General features: G+C 48.0%; 1 protein-coding gene across 2 annotated transcripts in view; it reads left to right on the forward strand.

The window, feature by feature from the left end:
- The window catches only part of XDH (xanthine dehydrogenase), a 52,621-nt gene extending 43,849 nt beyond the window's left edge, over window positions 1-8,772 (forward strand). For both annotated transcript variants that reach the window (XM_034060552.1, XM_034060551.1), the window contains exons 33-37: window positions 919-1,033; window positions 1,673-1,738; window positions 3,326-3,514; window positions 4,782-4,949; window positions 5,691-8,772. In XM_034060552.1, the coding sequence (XP_033916443.1) occupies window positions 919-1,033; window positions 1,673-1,738; window positions 3,326-3,514; window positions 4,782-4,949; window positions 5,691-5,741 (589 nt within the window). In that variant the 3' untranslated portion in view covers window positions 5,742-8,772. The remainder of the gene's footprint in view (window positions 1-918; window positions 1,034-1,672; window positions 1,739-3,325; window positions 3,515-4,781; window positions 4,950-5,690) is intronic.
- Window positions 8,773-16,664: the final 7,892 nt, after the last annotated feature.

Consider the following 16,664-nt stretch of genomic DNA (forward strand, 5'->3'; position numbering starts at 1 on the left):
TCAAATCTCATGTAAATCTGAAGTAGATCTAACTTCACTCTAGGTGACCTAGGTCTGAGGAGGCATAAATGAAATCAGAGCTTTGCCTGGGGCTCTGCTCTGTGTCAACCTCATGACTTAGTTTTGCACTAGAACCATCATGCAGGGGAAGAAGGAGGCAGGGGTTGTCCTTGAGGACAAAGCTTCTTATGGCAATTGGCTGGAGCAGTATCCCGTTTGTTGTGGCATGAGCAGATACCAGTGCTTCTCGTTTCATTCTCCCACTTTAAACTGTGGCTGGTTCCTGTGCAGTTCTGAAATGAGCAACTTTTCTTAGCTTTGCTGCTAGAGGAAACCAGAGATCCATCATCCTAGAGGCAGAGGGGTTAACATAAAGCAAACTAAACACAGTGCTGGAGAGCTTATTTAGGACTAAAATACAATATGAGCTCATTTCTGTTGCATCTCTGAAATGTGTTTTTCTGTTAACCAATTGACTGTCAGTATTTTAATAATCCAGTTTTCAGATAAAGTATAAAATGCCAGATACAAAGTTTGCCGTGAACTGTGCTTAAATCACGTCTTAGCTTAATCCAGTTTCTGGTTCAACTTGCTCATGCTCCGAAATTTAATGACCTCCAAGAAATGTTCAACTGCACTCCAAAAGCTAAAGATTTGCTACTGGCTTGGTAGGAATGAATTCATAATAGTCATCACAAGCCCTGAGATTCATGGGAAACTAAAGGCTAAAATAGTTGGATAGATTCAATCAGGTTTTGGAATACAGAGCAGCTTTAGCAGATCTCTTGTTTATACTTTCTTAGCATGGGCTTGACAGAAGGGCTGAAACAAAAGTGAATAAGGATTTCTTGCAGTGTGCTTGTATTCATTTTGACTGTTCATTGAATGAAATGTGGTTTTGTTTTCCTTTGTGTGAAGAATTCCTGACCTTGGCTACGACTTTGAGAAGAATGAAGGGAAACCGTTCTGCTACTTCAGTTATGGCGTTGCTTGTTCTGAGGTTGAGATAGATTGCCTGACAGGTGACCACAAGGTGAGGGGGTCAGCAGTGAAATAGCCCTCTGTGTTTAGGTGAAGGAAACATTCACAGGGAGTTAGAACAAATACTGGGTGTCAGCCTGTTCCTAGCTCTGCCATTGGTCTGGTGTGACCTTCAGCGCATTTCTTAACTCCTCTGTTCCACAGTGCAACAATCCGTAAAGTATAATAAACCGATAATTGGCTACCCTGGGGGGGGTATTAGGAGGCTTTAATGAATGATTGCAAAAGTTATTGGATTTGCTTAAGAGATAGCAGCCCTGTGTTAGCACAAAAAGAGCAGCAACATGCTGGAATTGAGTTAATCATTACAAATCACACCAAAGACTTTCAGAAAGAAAGAAAAGAGGAAAAAGTATCTCATCAGAATCTGTCCTAGTTGGTTATGCTCAGATGCAGAGCACTGACACGAGCAGCTGGGAACCAATGTAAACTGGGTCCATGGATCTCTGGGGAAATCCTTTAGTTTACTTTAGGGATGACCCTCAGATTAAAAGTCAGTTGAGCTCAGGTAGATGGTTGAATGCTGGCCAAGTGTGGGTAGTGGTTGGATATATTGCTCCTCCTCATACAAGACCAGGGTGTACAAGCTGCAGCGTTCTGTGCTGATTTATTCTTTCTTTCTGCCTTTCAGAACATTCGCACAGACATTGTTATGGATGTTGGTACCAGTCTGAACCCAGCCATAGATATAGGACAGGTAAGTAAAATAGTGTTGCTATTTTTACCATGCTGAAGTACCCACGCTACTCTCAGGCTTTTCTTCATCAGCCATTATCCCTCTACAGGTTGTGTGTTTGCAAACAGAGCATTTTAAACTTGGGTATCCAGTGGGGCATACTTAGCTATGAAAACCAGTTTGACTTAACTAGGCAATAAGCACAGATTTGCCTCAGACATTAAGACTGCAGGATATTCCCCAATTACCACCACACTGGTGCTTGTCAGCATCTGCCTTGCCTAAGGAATGAATCCAGAAAATACTAATATGATGGAATAACCTCATCCCAGGCTCAGTTTCTGCAGTGTGGCATATGAGACTAAATCCCACACTCCCATCTGTCAACATCAAGTCCCACTTAACTCAGTGAAAATTCTTCTGTGAATAGAGATTCTGTCCTCCAGCTACTGCTGTGTGGGAATCTCAATAGGAAGTTGTACCAGTCACTTAGCTTGCAAATTCCTTGGGCAGGGACAAGCTTAAGTCCATATTTTGTGCAGTAGTAATCACAATGATAGCTCTCAGCAAATAAAGGTAATAAACACAAGCTTTGATGTACTAAGAGATAAAATGTTAGGTGTCTGCACATGCTAATCTAGCCATTTTAGCTCCCATGGTAACTCTAGATGTTGATGTAGTGTGATTCCTGCTGCTTTAGCTAAAATGAAACTTCATTGAAAGCAACATTTTTCCTGAAAGAGACTTTTCTGGAAGTGGCCAAGGGAAGAAGGAGCCTTTCCATCTTCACAGCCTGTCAGTTTGGGTACAAAGAGATGGGCTATACAGAGCCTGTCAAAGACATCTCAATTTCCTGTGTCCTTTGAGAAGCTGCTGCAGAGGATCTGGGGGCACAGGAAAGGATATTGTGTGACTGCAGGAGCAGAAGTACAGAGAGCTAGATTTATGAGTGTTCATGCCAGAGATTTAGACTGCTCTGCCTCTGTGAGCACACAGAGCAGAGCTGCTTCATGTCAGGTTGCTCAAGCACATCCTCCTCTCGTAGCTGCTTCCCCCCTTTTTCCCCCTCTTAAAATTAACAGTGGTCTTTGGTATTTGAATGGATATGGGAGTGTTTTTTGCAGGTGTCTGTGCTGGTCACCTGTGAATATGCAGTACTTAGGAAAGCATTTATACTGAAATAGAAAGTGTAGAATAGTTTATCTTCAGGTATGTCATCTTCAGTCTTCTTGTACTTTGAATTACCAGCAAATACAACTCATTCAGTGGTAACCTGCCTGTGAAAGAATGAATACTTTGGCATTGGTTTCCTTTTTTCCCTTGCTTCCTTGGAGAATTCCTGTCCTGCTTTTGCAGTGTATCTCTTTGTGTGTATTTGTAAACTGCTTCACCTGCCAGGGCAATGCAGCCACATCTTCATGGGAACACAGGGATTGTGCAAAGCTGCCAAGCTGTACTCAGCAGAAGGGATAAGGGATTAGGGATGAAAAGTGGGAAATTAGTCCGGAGGGGAGGGCTGGAAACTCTGGCAGAAATCATCACTGTTTGTTCTAGTGCAGGGAGGAACAGCAGCAAAAAATACGTAACCTTGTTTGGATGTGTTTGTAGATAGAAGGAGCATTTGTCCAAGGCCTTGGGCTCTTCACCATGGAGGAGCTGCGCTATTCTCCTGAAGGAAACCTGTATACTCGAGGGCCTGGGATGTATAAAATCCCAGCATTTGGAGACATCCCAACGGAATTCTATGTGTCTCTTCTCCGTGACTGTCCAAACAGCAAAGCAGTCTATTCATCCAAGGTATACCTGTGAGATCTGCAGGCCTCTTCCTGCTCTAGAACTCTGTGGTGCTGCGTGTGATGAAGTAATGATGTATGTGCATAGTTCATCTTGCTATGCTGGGTGTATTCTGGGATCTGGATGCTTTCTCCTTCCTTACCAGAGGGATGCATATTATCCTTTATAGTTAGGAAGAACTGAAATGACCTGCACATTGCTGTCCTGATTGTCCATTAGACAGAACTGAAGTGGCTTTACTGCCATAACAGAGGCCATAGCCTTCCCTTGTATGTCAGTTCCCTGGTTGCAATTCCCTAGCACCAGAGCCACCACTGCAGGTAACATTTCCAGCAGTGCTGTTTCCCCAGGTCTGATATACCAACATCTTGTGTCTGATGGTTTGTTTCTTTACTGTTTCAGTGCTCATGATACCCTTAAAGGTCCATTATTAATCCATGTGTTCTTCAGCTGTTCCCACTGCAGTCAGTGCTGCTCTCTGCAGTTAGTGAGGGCTGCACAGAGCGGGGCTGCATGTACAACATCAATGAATTTGCTTTACTTATGGTTCAACAGAGCATTTAGAGGCCATCTAACATTCTAGTCTGTATATGCCTGGCCCGCTTCCTTAGAGATTCCCATTTCCCCTTCATCCACAGAAACATCTTCATCAAGGAGAAGTTTTGGGGTGATCAGTGGTGATGGCAATTGAGAAAAAAGGGGCTGGCAGGAGCCTCAGTGCTACATAATACTTGTGTAATCCCTGAGGAAGGCATTCCTGCTAGTTTGACAAGGACCTCTAGTGATGGAGCATCATGGTCTCTGCCCAGACAACTCACCACTGAATTATCTGCATTCCCTTTGCTGCAGTTTTAGCACCATCCCAAAGTTTGTGGGAATGGGTTAGTCCCCTTTTAATTCATAACAGCCTTGCTGTGCCAGACAGCTTGTGTTTTCCTACTGTCTCTTCTTTAAATGGACTGAGAGCTGGTTTAGCTCAGTCTTGCCTCACTGATATGTGGCTGACTGGAGGCTGTTTTAGCTTCATGTTTCCCCACTGATCACATCTGGTAGACTAAGGCTCACATCTGGAAGACAAGGGGGTGTTTTGGCTTGGCCTTTGCTTCTTGACCACATCTGGGAGACTGAGACATTACGAAGAAGGAATGAGGAATGCAAACAATTCCTGATTGTCACATAGGGCTTGGTCATCTTTCTTTAGCTTCATTAGTTTTTCAAGGGCCAAGACTGTTTTGGGCTGCAGCCTCACTCTTGCTTGTACTCTGTCTAGGCTGTGGGAGAGCCACCTCTATTCCTGTCTGCCTCGGTGTTCTATGCCATTAAAGATGCCATCTACTCAGCAAGGAAGGACTCTGGCCTGACTGAGCCATTCAGGCTGGACAGTCCTGCCACGCCAGAGAGGATCCGCAATGCTTGTGTGGATATCTTCACCAAAATGGTAATAGCTTCTGGTTCCATCGTCTGCTTCCTACCTCGTATTATGGAGTGTGTGTGCTGGTCACAGTGGCCCAGGTCTGGGATAAGGCAAGATCAGAGGCTGTGGCCCTGCTTAAGCAGATGGGGTTCATTTCATGGGTGTTATTCTTCATTTAATATGCCACCAAATGAGAGGCCAATCCACAGACCAGCACTGCTAGGGCTCCTGTTGCAAGAAGGGTTGCTATACAGTATCATGAAGCTGCAGTTCATCCTTCAGTCCTCCAAGTGTAGAACAAAGGCCCTGACTTGTTGTCCTGATGCTCCTGACTATCTTCTCTCAGGGTATCACCACCACTAGCATATGTAGGGGCCTGCTGATTGCAGTGTACTCAAGAAACAGCTGTCTGTCCATGTGGGCATCCTTCAGATTTTTGCCAGCTTGAACCCCTTTGTAGTTAACAGCAAAACCTGGTTATCTTGGTCATTCTCACCTGATATCTGCATCACTGTCTGGGAGGAGGACTTGGAAATGGGTTTGAGAGCTTGCATAGGCTGTTGACCATCAGCCCTTCAGCTAGAGCCAGGCCCAGCCTCTAATAGGGGTGCAATGAGACAGACATTTCTGTGTTTTGAAGCACTGGGGTATGAGCTCAGGTCTTCAATGGTACAAAGTCACCCATCTCAAAAGGAGCATAGGGGCACACCAAACCCAGGCCAGGACCTTCATCTGTTGCTAACTTACTTTGTTTTCTCTTTACAGTGCCCTTCTGCTGAGCCAGGGACCTTTAAACCGTGGTCCGTGCGTGTGTAGATGTGTAGAAGGGAAGCTTGAGGAGCAAACTCTCCTCCTGAAACTGAGCTGACAACAGAGGGACCACAAGGCAGTAGAACTGTAATGGGAAAAATAAATCTGTGTTCATGCGGCTCATCCACTGATTCACGGAGCTTTCACATTTCATTGTCCAATCATTGTTTCCTTCTAGCAGAAGGAATTGCTGCCAGATTATAGCTGTGATGTAAATTCAAATGAAGAGTAAGTGGATGCTGATGTTATCCAGATGTTACTGAAAAATCTTACAGGTTTCATTTAAAACTGCTGCAAGGATGGGAGACATGTTTATTGCCAGCCAATGTGAAATAGCAGGGGGGTTGTTTCTTCTTTTTCTGCTGTAGGGAAAAGATGGATCACCTTGTGATGCTGTGCCAAGAACTTAAATGCATTATACCCAAACGGTCCTCTAGCTGAGATGGGGGAAGGCATGAGAGGCACTGAGGGCTGGACCCTGTTGTGTCCCTTCTGCACACAAAGCCTGATGTACACTAGAGAAAGATGAGGAGGAGTTTTGATATAAGCTAACGAAGGTGGTCTTGCCTATTTAACAAATGTGGTTCACAGGAATATCCTAAAAATCGCTGATTTATCCTATGTTAAATGACTATTGCTTTGTCTGCACTGGGGCTTTAATGAATTCTTAGTTCACGTACTACTGATTAAAGATAAAAACTACACCTATACCAAGAAGACTTGCAGTAAGATACTGCTTCATTAGTACAGCGTTTTCCCACCCCACACCTCCACATCTTTCCCCATCCTTTAAATAAGAGAGATGTCCCTGCCTCTGGCAGGGGAGTTGGAACTAGGTGATCTTAAGATCCTTTCCAACCCTAACTATTCTATGATTCTATGACATTAGAGATCTTGGAATGACAGAAAAAGTTACTCATGGTTGTTCCCAAGGCAGTTTATACCGGCCCAGGAAAGGGAGAGGATGGACACAGCTGGGGATTAGCTGGCGCTGGGTGCCCTCTAGGGTCAGTCCTTTGCTGTCGTCCTATTGCCTTGCCTTCTTTCCCAGACAAATCCTGGTTTTGCTGAATGTAAGAGAATGAGAATGTTTTGCTACAGGGACTGCTTGTCTGAAAAATGTGCTGTGTGATGACCTCGTGTCTTCTGGGTTGAATGCATTTTTCATGTTGGATTTAACGCTGAGCATCCCTCTTCACAGGTTTTGCCACTCACATTTAACACTGTAGCATCATGTTATCTCTAGGTGATACCAGCCATGTACTGTACCTGCTCATCATGTGCCAACTCTTATCTGTTTCTCTGGCCCACAGCTTTATGAAGATGTCCTTTTTCAACCTTTGCACTCCTAGGGCCATCCACAAAATATGATGCAAGAGGATGTAACTCCATTGCTTTATACAAGGTTTTGCTCACATACAAACTGCTTAAAACTGGCCTCCATCTTAGGACTTAATGTATGCACAGTTTGAAATATGTTCTTTAAACACTCCGGGGTATATAGCTTGGAAATGTGCAGATTTATTTCTTGGCTTAAAATATTATGGTTCTACCACCTAGGAGAAGCACAGTTGTGTATGTGAGTTGCAGAAAGTATTTTGTGCCTGCTGGGCTTGCTATGTAATTGTTTTGTTCATTGAAATATGATATTGCTGTTTCTTAAGCATAGAACATGTGCTAATACAGAACATGGGGAGCTATGGGCAAAGAGGATGATGGTGAGGAGCTTCCAGCGTTGTCTCAGGGGAAAGCCACCAGTGTTCACAAGAGACCTGTGGGTGTCCTGGGACATGGTGGGATGTCACCAGCAGGATGAGGGAGTGCTCTTTATCCCTCATGGTTCTGGAGGCACCTTTTCCATCATTTCAGGAGGGGTTTGTGTGTCTCACAGTCACAGTGACTGCCTGGTCAGGTGGCATTTGTAAAGGAGATGTGTCAAGTGTCTCTTTCATTATTTGCTTTGTGTGTTAATCTGAAGTGTATTTGCCACATGAGGTGTATGTGCAGTGGTCAGAGCAGGATAGGTCAGTGCAGACCTTAGCCTGTGGAGACATTTTTGCTGCAGCACCAGTGAGCCACTGTTTCCCAGGCCCCAGTCCTTGTCCTCAAGCTCACTGCAGCTCAGGGCCCTCTTATTACCCTTCCACAGCCAATAGCTGGTGGAAGGAGGAAACCAGTTCCTTTTGGGATGCACTGGAATTGAAAGTAAATTATATCAAACACCTGAGAGAGGGGGGATAGCATAAAATCAGGGTTGCAAAGTAACTACAGAAACTGGTTTTGAGGGTGTAGGAAAAAGGGAAGCTTGGAGACTAATAGGAGTTTACAGAGAGATCATAGTAATGCCTGTGGGTGAGATGGGCACCCTAAAGAACACAAAGCTGAGGTTTTCATTTCACCTCTTGGTGTCTTAAGATTTCATACATTGGTTTCCTGTGGAACTAAATGCCAGGCACTTTAGGGAAGGAGGGCTGGCAGGAATAATGTGGACTGCACTACAAAGCTGCCTGAGAACAGGTCTCCTGCTGTCAGTGCATGGCACTGCCCTCTGCTAGATGCTGCATCAGATCTTGTTACACACATCTCCCTGCATGGGATTTCAGCTTGCAATTGCTGAAGGGAAGGCTGCTTATGAAGAGAAGAATGTTCCCAATGAAATACAGTATGGATGCATGGCTAACGTTACAGTCCTTCCAGAAGTGTATTCTCAGAAGAGGAACTATGCCACCTTGCCAGACTGTACAGTATTACGCACAATAAGAGCACTTAAGTCATAATTGCTGTACCTGGGTAGGTTGTGTGAGGGTGGAAGGAGGCCATCTGATCTGATGTCTAAATGTTATTAAATGCATGTCCCTTGGAGAGAGAGGGAAGCCAAGTTTTCAGTAATTTCAGTTTTAGGTCGATTCTAATCAGGGTTTTTCACTACTGGTCTTTAATGAGCATTGTCAAATCAGTGTCTTTGTACATGAATGTGTGTGGAATTCTCTGTGAATGTCACAACACTGCAAAATAAAGCTAAAAGTTATTCTGGAAACAAGTGTGCTATGGGAAAATCTGTCACAATCTGAAAGCTGGACAGCTTCAGCTCGTCCTTGGGGTTGGGCAAGGATGGGCCCTTCCCCGAGGCAGGTCAGCTCCATGGCCAAGGTGGTTGCCATGTCCTTATCTCATCACTAGCAAGTGGAGCTGAAAGCCAGGCTCGGCCCATTTGAGTCAGTCCTGTAAAGGGGGATCCTTGCTCAAAACTTGTGAGTGGAGCAAGCATCCTGTGTTCCTGGGGCCCTCTTGAGCCTAAACATGCAGGAGATGTTAAGGTCATAAACCAGGAACAGTTCACACAGCATGGATAAAACTGAATGATAGGCTGGGGCTGTCCTTCCCTGAGCATGGAAGGGTTGGGAACATCACCAGTGGCTCCTCAGGAGGGTATGCCATATCTCACCTACTGTGTGGAGCAGACAGACTCCACACGATGCGCTCCTTTTGGGAGTGCTTCCTGTATCTGCATGGAGAGACTTGTCCCAAGGAAGCCATCACCAAACCTCTTGGCCCAAAAGGGAGCCCAGAACACAGCATGGCAGTGCAGACAGAGTGTGGGTGGATGGTGCTGTGATTTGCAGGAGGTCCAACTCACCCCATCCCACACTGCTAGGCTTGCCGAGAGCTGTTCCACCCCATCACATCTCAGTTCATGCACTTTTCCAAATCCCAATGCCATGTGTTTCCCTAGTGCCTGCTATTGCCGCATTTAAACACAGTTCAGCTGCGTGAAGAGCCTTGATACGCTGTCCCTGGCAGTGGTCCATCTCTGCTCTCTTGGAGCGGTGACATGGACAAGTGTGCTGCACACAGCTCTGGAGCAAAGGTCTTTCTGTGACCCAATTCCATTTGGATTAAACCTCTCCAAACCATTCCCTCCAGCTGGGATATTGCTACCAGGTCTCTGGGGTGCCTTGGAGGTCTGACAGAAAGCTGCTGGAGAACGGGAAAGCAGCAAGGTCCCAGCGGTAGAAACGAGACAGCCGCTGCTTCTGCTGTAGGGACAGCTCACTGAACATCTGCTCTGATAACCAGCTGTAGGTCCAATGCACTTGGCTGTCGGTGAACTCGGGGAGGAGGTTATCCACAGGCAGCCCAGCTCTCTGCAGCAGGTAACCCAGCTCCTGCCTGAGGAAGCCGAACATCACCACATAGTCATAGTGGACAAGGCAGGGCAGGCAGATGCTCACAAGAGGTTTCCAAGCCATGCTGGCGTTGTGTGCTCCACTGTCTAGAACATCCTGAACAAAGCTGCTGAAGGAAGGGCTGCTGCCCATGCCTTGCATGAACGTGGAGATCAGCCTGTGGAAAGGGTCCCTGACAAACAGCACTTTGGTGTAGGACCCTAACACAGCCTCTATCTCTGTCAGGTTGAACTTGCTCAGCTGCGTCTCCTGCCTGTGATGCCAAGGGTTGGGAAGCGGCACCGGGAGTGTCACGTTTTCCTTCTCCAGCTTTCCCAAAAGCTGCTGCCATTCCTCCATCCCTGTCGATGGCACTTGGCAGTAGAGGAGCTCCAGCTTGGTGCTGACCCTCAGACTCGAGAGCAGGCAGGCTCTGTCCTCCGGGCTCCTCGGCAGAGTGGTCACTTTGGCCGATTGGCTGCAGAACGCTCTTAGTCTCTTCTTCCTGAGCTGCTGGATGTGAAGGAAGGTGTCCAGGGTCAAAGTGAAGCCTTCCTCTGCCCTGGGGGCCAGGTCACCTGGGAAACACCATTTAAAGATGGAAGGTGACTAAAGTTCATAGGGGACCTCTGCCTTGAGCTGGCACAGGATGTTGTGGCAGGTCCTTTACCAGCCACTGCAGCATGGAAAGGACATAGCATGACGAAAGAAGATGGGTAGGGCAAAGGAGACCTGCTCTGCATGGTAAAGAGCTCAGTGTTGCCAGGAAATGGGTTTCTGTCCCTGTGAACGTGGGGGATCTTGGACACACAGAACCCTCTTCCCTCAAACCACCGTGTCTGAGCACTGACCTGGACTATAGCAGTGTGCCACAGGCCCCCTTTACTAAATCAGAGCTTTTGCCTTTATCTCCTCACTTTCAGCTGAGCTTGACTGAGGTAAGTTTACCAAAGTGAGTCAGAAATATTGTGGGAGCTGAGAAGTAGTAAATTGCTTCTGTTAATTAGTTAGCATCAGCTACGAAATGCATGTGAAAGCAAGAGATTATCCTTAATGGCTCAGGGCAATTTAGAGATCCAAACACACTTCTTACATCACTTCCATATGTAAATTCTGTCTACTGTAGATAAAGAGTCGAAAGCAAATAAAACCCAAAAAGCAAACAGAAACCAGAAGAAAACAAAGCAAATATAAGAGGCAAAAGCAATAAAAAGCCTCTATTGCAGTAGGTTTAATTTCTCAGATTCCGGCTTTGCTTTTTGCTTTGTATCTACTTGGGTTTGATGTGAAGAGGCCAGCGTGGGTTTGAATGCAGTGGGATGAATACCTGCCTTGCTGCTTTATTCCCTTGTAGCAGCAGCGCATCTGCCTCATCTGCTCAGTGTAGGCATTTGGCAGCCCTGGGGAGATGGTCCCAGGTCCTTGGGAAGGTAATTATTTCCCACTGATTTGTGGAGGCCATTGCATAGGGAACATATACACAGCTAACAATAGGAAATGGTCTGCAGGAACCCAGGAAGAAGCACAGCAATGCCTGAAGCTGTCCTAGGCTTCAACTGCACAGCCCCACACCGACAAGAAAAGCTAGTGATGGCTTTGCCCTGGGTTGACCAGCACTGGAGGGGAAGGCCAGGTCGGACAGAGCCTTGGGCAACCTAGTCTAGTGTGAGGGGTCCCTGCCCATGGCAGGGGGTTGGAACTCAATGATCTTAAGGTCCTCTACAGCCCAAACCATTCTGTGTTTTTTAGGCAAGAGAAGCATTAATCCCTGATTCCCAGGCTCCCTCCTGCCTCCCCAGCAACATTTCACCCTTCCCAGCAAAGGTTTGGGAGTTACCTTCAGCAGTTCCCCCACACCTGATACCAATGACCCCACTAAGGACATAAAGCTGCAGGGCTCACGGTAAGGGCTTTCTCCACAGGTTATCCAGTGCCCCAGGGGCTGTGCAAACAGCATCTTCCGTGCTGTAAGCATTTGCCCACCCAGACCTTCCAAAGAACTCCCCAGGCCATTCATTTCCCCTAGGTATAGAAGTGCTGCCTCCATATGGGACCATAATGCCCCTGGCATTACCTCTGTGTCCAGTGGCCAGGCTCCGGAGCAGCAGCCTCCAGCTCAGGAAGGTGGCAATGCCCAGGGCAGCGGAGAAGATGAGGCGGGGAAGGAAGCGCATTTTGGGTGCTGCTGCAATGCTGGGAGCTGAGCACAGTGCGGGTGAGCAGGCAGGGACAGGGAGAGCGGTGGGGAACCTCCTGTGTTTGTTTAATAGGAAACACACCCAGAGCTGGGTTAAAGTACTGTTTGGGCAGCAGCCCTGCTTGGCTAGGGGCAGGGAAATGGCCTGAGGCACAAAAGGTGCCTCCTGCTCTGTGCTTACAAAGTGAGCTTTTGAGGCAGAATCTGCCTTTTCCTTCAAGGGCTTTACCATCCTCAGTACTCAGCCACACCAGATGACTGTGGTCCCTGTGAGAACCGCCCTGCCTGCAGAGCCAGGTGGGGAGAGATGTCCCCCATCCCCTGATACACCTTGTTCTCTGCTGGCTTTGCACTGCTTAGGGGGATGCTGCCGTGGGGAGTGTTCAGTGATGAATGGTGGGCTCTGGGTCCTGTCTCCCTAGTGCTGGAGGGTCTTTTAAGGTAGGGGAGGGGAGGTGATGGTGTTGGATGTTCCTGTCCAGAAGGGACTGCTGAACTGCTGCCTGTGCCCTTTCTGCTGGGGGCTGCTTAAAACTGTGGCTGCTGTTTGTGGTGTCAGAGCAAAGCAGAGCAAAGGCTGAGTTATACCACAAAGGGAGTGCTTTCCCAATGAGGTGCAGCCTGACCTGGGAGTGTGACAACTGTGAAGACCAAGGCAAAGGGGACTGCAACAGCGAGGGGAGTGTGACCTGCTCCCATCCGGCCCCATGGTTATCATGGCTATAAAGACTTCAACCCGGGCAGTGATTATATACAGATTGCCTTTTCATGGCGAGATCTGCTGTCAGCAGCATCCCATGGGCTGGCACAGGGCAGGGACACACTGGCCAAAGACCCTGCAGCTGCCAGGGGCTGTAGTGGCCAAAGGAGATGGGATTGCTGCTTCAAAGCCTGGGGAGAGCAAGCAGACAGGCTGGGCACAAGAGCTGTGCTGTATGGGAGCTTGCCAGCGAAGCAACCCTGGGTGCTGGAAACCCATCCTGCTGGAGATCCTGACGGAGCCCGGTCTTGTGCCAAGGGTGGATTTGCCATCGTTCGGACTGGACAACCGTGTCTTTCCCACCAGAGGGTGCTCCAGGCCCGAGGAACCCCTGCCCGCCTCGGCTGCGCTGGGCTCGGTACACTGCGCTTCTGCACTGCCGGTTAAGGAGCCGTCTTCACGGTCGTTACGGTCACAGCTGCGGCTTTCAAAGTCGGCTGGGTCTCGTTCGAGCCTTGGGAAAGCTGCTGGAACTCTGGGAGAGGCTGTGGGATGGTTTCCATCCCTCAGTGAGGACCATACCTGTCCTTAGGTGATGGCATCCTGACGGGAGGTCAGGTCTTGCAGCAGAACCCCACTGCATGTATCCCTGCAACCCGTGCCCCCAGACGCAGGAGAAGCACGGTGCAGCCTGCGGTTGGGGTATATGGGGGCAGGAGTGAATGGTCACCCTTTGCTTCCTGTCCCAGCAGAAGGCACGCATTTATTTCAGTGTGAGCTGCAGTGCCATGCTTGCTTCTCTCAGTGTGATGGGTCTCAGGGCAGGAGGATGCCTGAGTGAAGGCATTATTAGTAACTTATTGTTAACCATGAAATTATTAGTGCTACTACTAATATTATTATTAACTGAAAATAGGTGTTTCTTGTGTCAGTAACACAAGAGCACCCCACAAGGGCTGCACGGGGATCAGTAAATCACTGCAGTGCAGGGCTCTGCACAAGGCAGCACACCCTCCAACGCAGGTTCGCTGGTGTGGAGGGCAGCACCATCAGCTTCCCTGCTCCTGGGTACCAACCTGGTGCTTCTCTGTAGCTCCCAAAGCTGCTCTGAGGCAGCTGGGCAGCAGCATCCGTGGCCTGGACACACACCAGAACCCTACAGGGGTTCAACAGGAGCTCACCCAGTCACCAACGGGCCTGGCTTGAGCACAAGGAGATGCTTTATATTAACATCCTGCAGTAAGGTTAGTGACTCAAAGGGGCAGAAGCAGCTCTGAGAGTTCTCTTCATTGAGCAGGTGGCAGCAGCACGTGCCTTCCTGCATCAGAATGTCACATTGCAGCAGGGACTGTCCCAGCCGCAGCCCTGCTGAGCCACAATGCAGCTGGAGCTGGTGGAGAGAAATGAAGTCTATTTGTGTTTTACAGTCATAAGGTGAAAGCATGAAGATGTTCTCTGCCTGAGGGGCAGGTAAATGGTGAAACCCCCTCCCTTTGCTTTGCATTGCAAAGTTTTACCAGTATGGGCCTTTCCAGAGGAGCAGGAGATGCAGGGTCTGCTGTGCCTCTGTGACCTGCAAACAGGAGGAAGCTTTGAGTTTAGGGGGAACAAGAGGAGCAGGGAACTTCTCCTCTCCTTCCCTGCCTTGTAGCTGCCATTCAAATGGGCTTCGTCCCCAGGTTTTCTTTCTTTGTGGTGCTAAGTTTTCTTACGTGTGTGTAGACACTTCAGATTTAAACTTGCTGTCAGGCTTTCCCTGCTTGTCTCCCATTGAGTGCATAGAAGTGGTTGACAAGGCCAAGAGTAATCCTTGGTAAGAAGTAGAAGGCTTCCTACCATATGTTATAGGGAGGCAGCACCCTTTCTCGGGCACAGAGGCTGAGCCACGCAAGGAAACACACTCGATCCTACTCGATGCAATTACACAAGGGGATTAATTAGGGAATTCATGTGAAATTACACCATATTTGGGCACACTCTTATTGCTGTACATGTCAGAAAAAGCTACTCTCCTTTTCTTTACTGTCAGGATTACCTGACTATGAATTTCCAGATTTAGTCCCACCAATATCTCCAACTGGATTGACTCAGGCTCCCTTTTTTCCCCTCATAGGACTCAAACCCTTTGGAGATATTCTTACATGTTAATAAACATCCTCATCTTCGGCCTTCCCACATTCCTCCCACACTTCCAAACTGTGCTAAGTATTGTCTTGTGTGGCCATGACCTGCAGGCACTGGTGTGCCGGTCCCCTCTTCCTTGTTCCTTGTTGCTCCTCGTGCTGGTGCGTGTGGGAATGTGAACTCTGCAAAGTGATGGCAAACGCTGCCCCATCCACCGAGGGATGTTTTTACATTGCGGGTAAAGGAAGAGCAGATAGGAAACCTTCTTCTCCTCCTCCCACTTCTTGTTTGGAAACTCGGGATACAACATCTATGTTTTGCATGTGATGTTGGGCCTGTTGCACAGCAGAAATGCGGGAGCAGCTGGAAGAGGAACATAATAATGCTCCTATAGCATTATTTAACATGGAAAATGCTAAAAGTCCTAAAAGTCTTTTGACTGCTCCAACTCAAACCAAAATGCCAAGGAAGAAGTCGGTATCTATGGATAAACTAGGGGTGCTGTAAGCTGAGGGAGTGGTTTCTTCTCCATCACATCTCCTGATCCCTGAGCTCCTCTCTGTGCACTCAAGGAGAAGCTTGGCTGCCCAGCTTGCTTCAACACCAGGGCATAGACTGACCCCATTGCCTTTAGTCACCGGGACTGCTTTGGATGAGGTTTAGCACATGTGAACCAGAGCATGTCTGTAAGCATTGTCTCCTTTGTTCTCATGGTCATTTAAGAGATTTGGCCAAAAGTGCTTGTTCTTGGCTGCTTCCTGCTGGGGAGGATTTGGGGTTTCCTTCTATCTGGCTCCTGCCAGATGTGGGCAGCTGTGGGGTAAGTCAACCAGCCCAATACCCTGGGCTTGTCTCCATCTCCTCCAGCACTTGCCACCAAGCTGACAGTGTTAGCAGGGAGGGCACAAAGGTGGACGTTTGCTCTTCTGTATTGGATGGAGAGCAACAGGCTGGCTTAAGGCAGGAGGGGAGAAAGCTGGAGGCCACAGGGACTGGCCAGTGCTGGACCAGAAATAGTTATGCAAGGCGGAAAGGAAAGGAAAGCAAGTTCACATTGCACCAAGGAGCAGGTAGGACAATGTTTGGAGGGGTTGTACAACTCTGGCGCTTCCTGTTTTCCGTGGGCAGGAGCTGTGATTGTCACTTCTTATTCAGCTCCTCATCCTGGGAGGAAGACACTATCGGGCTGTCCAGGGGCAGCAGGATGTTTATGTGGTAGGCTGAGTCAAGGTACTGCTTTTAATACTCCCCGGAGCAGAGTCATTGGGGGAAATGTACATTTTAGGTTGTATTTTTATTTAGAAAAGGCTCATAAACATCCCAAGAGCTTTGGGAATTGCCATGCAGGCTGCGGGCCTCCCTGCCAGCAATGAGCTCTGTGTTTCTCAGGCTATTACACAAGGATTTTACAAGGTGCCACGAGCTATTGGTAATTCAGGGAGGATTCGTGTAATTAGTGATGCTATATTGAGAAGCTTGGCTTAATTACTGCAGAAGCTGTTAAATTCTGCATCGACTTAGCTTAGGGCCCAGTGTCAACGTGAACACCTAGTGCTGGTGGAGAGGGGGTAAGGCCACCCTGTAACCTCCACCATATGCCTGCCCAAAGGACCCATCTCTGTCCGCTTTGTTAAGGACAAATGTGTTCTTCTGGAAGAGAGGGGGGTCAGGGGACTCAGTGAGCCTGAATTCCTTAACAACTGAAGGATTCCAGCCATCATCTCGCTGCGGGAGCAGGTGGG

This window comes from Melopsittacus undulatus, chromosome 3, assembly GCF_012275295.1.
Source record: "Melopsittacus undulatus isolate bMelUnd1 chromosome 3, bMelUnd1.mat.Z, whole genome shotgun sequence".
NCBI classification, from domain to species: Eukaryota; Metazoa; Chordata; class Aves; order Psittaciformes; family Psittaculidae; genus Melopsittacus; species Melopsittacus undulatus.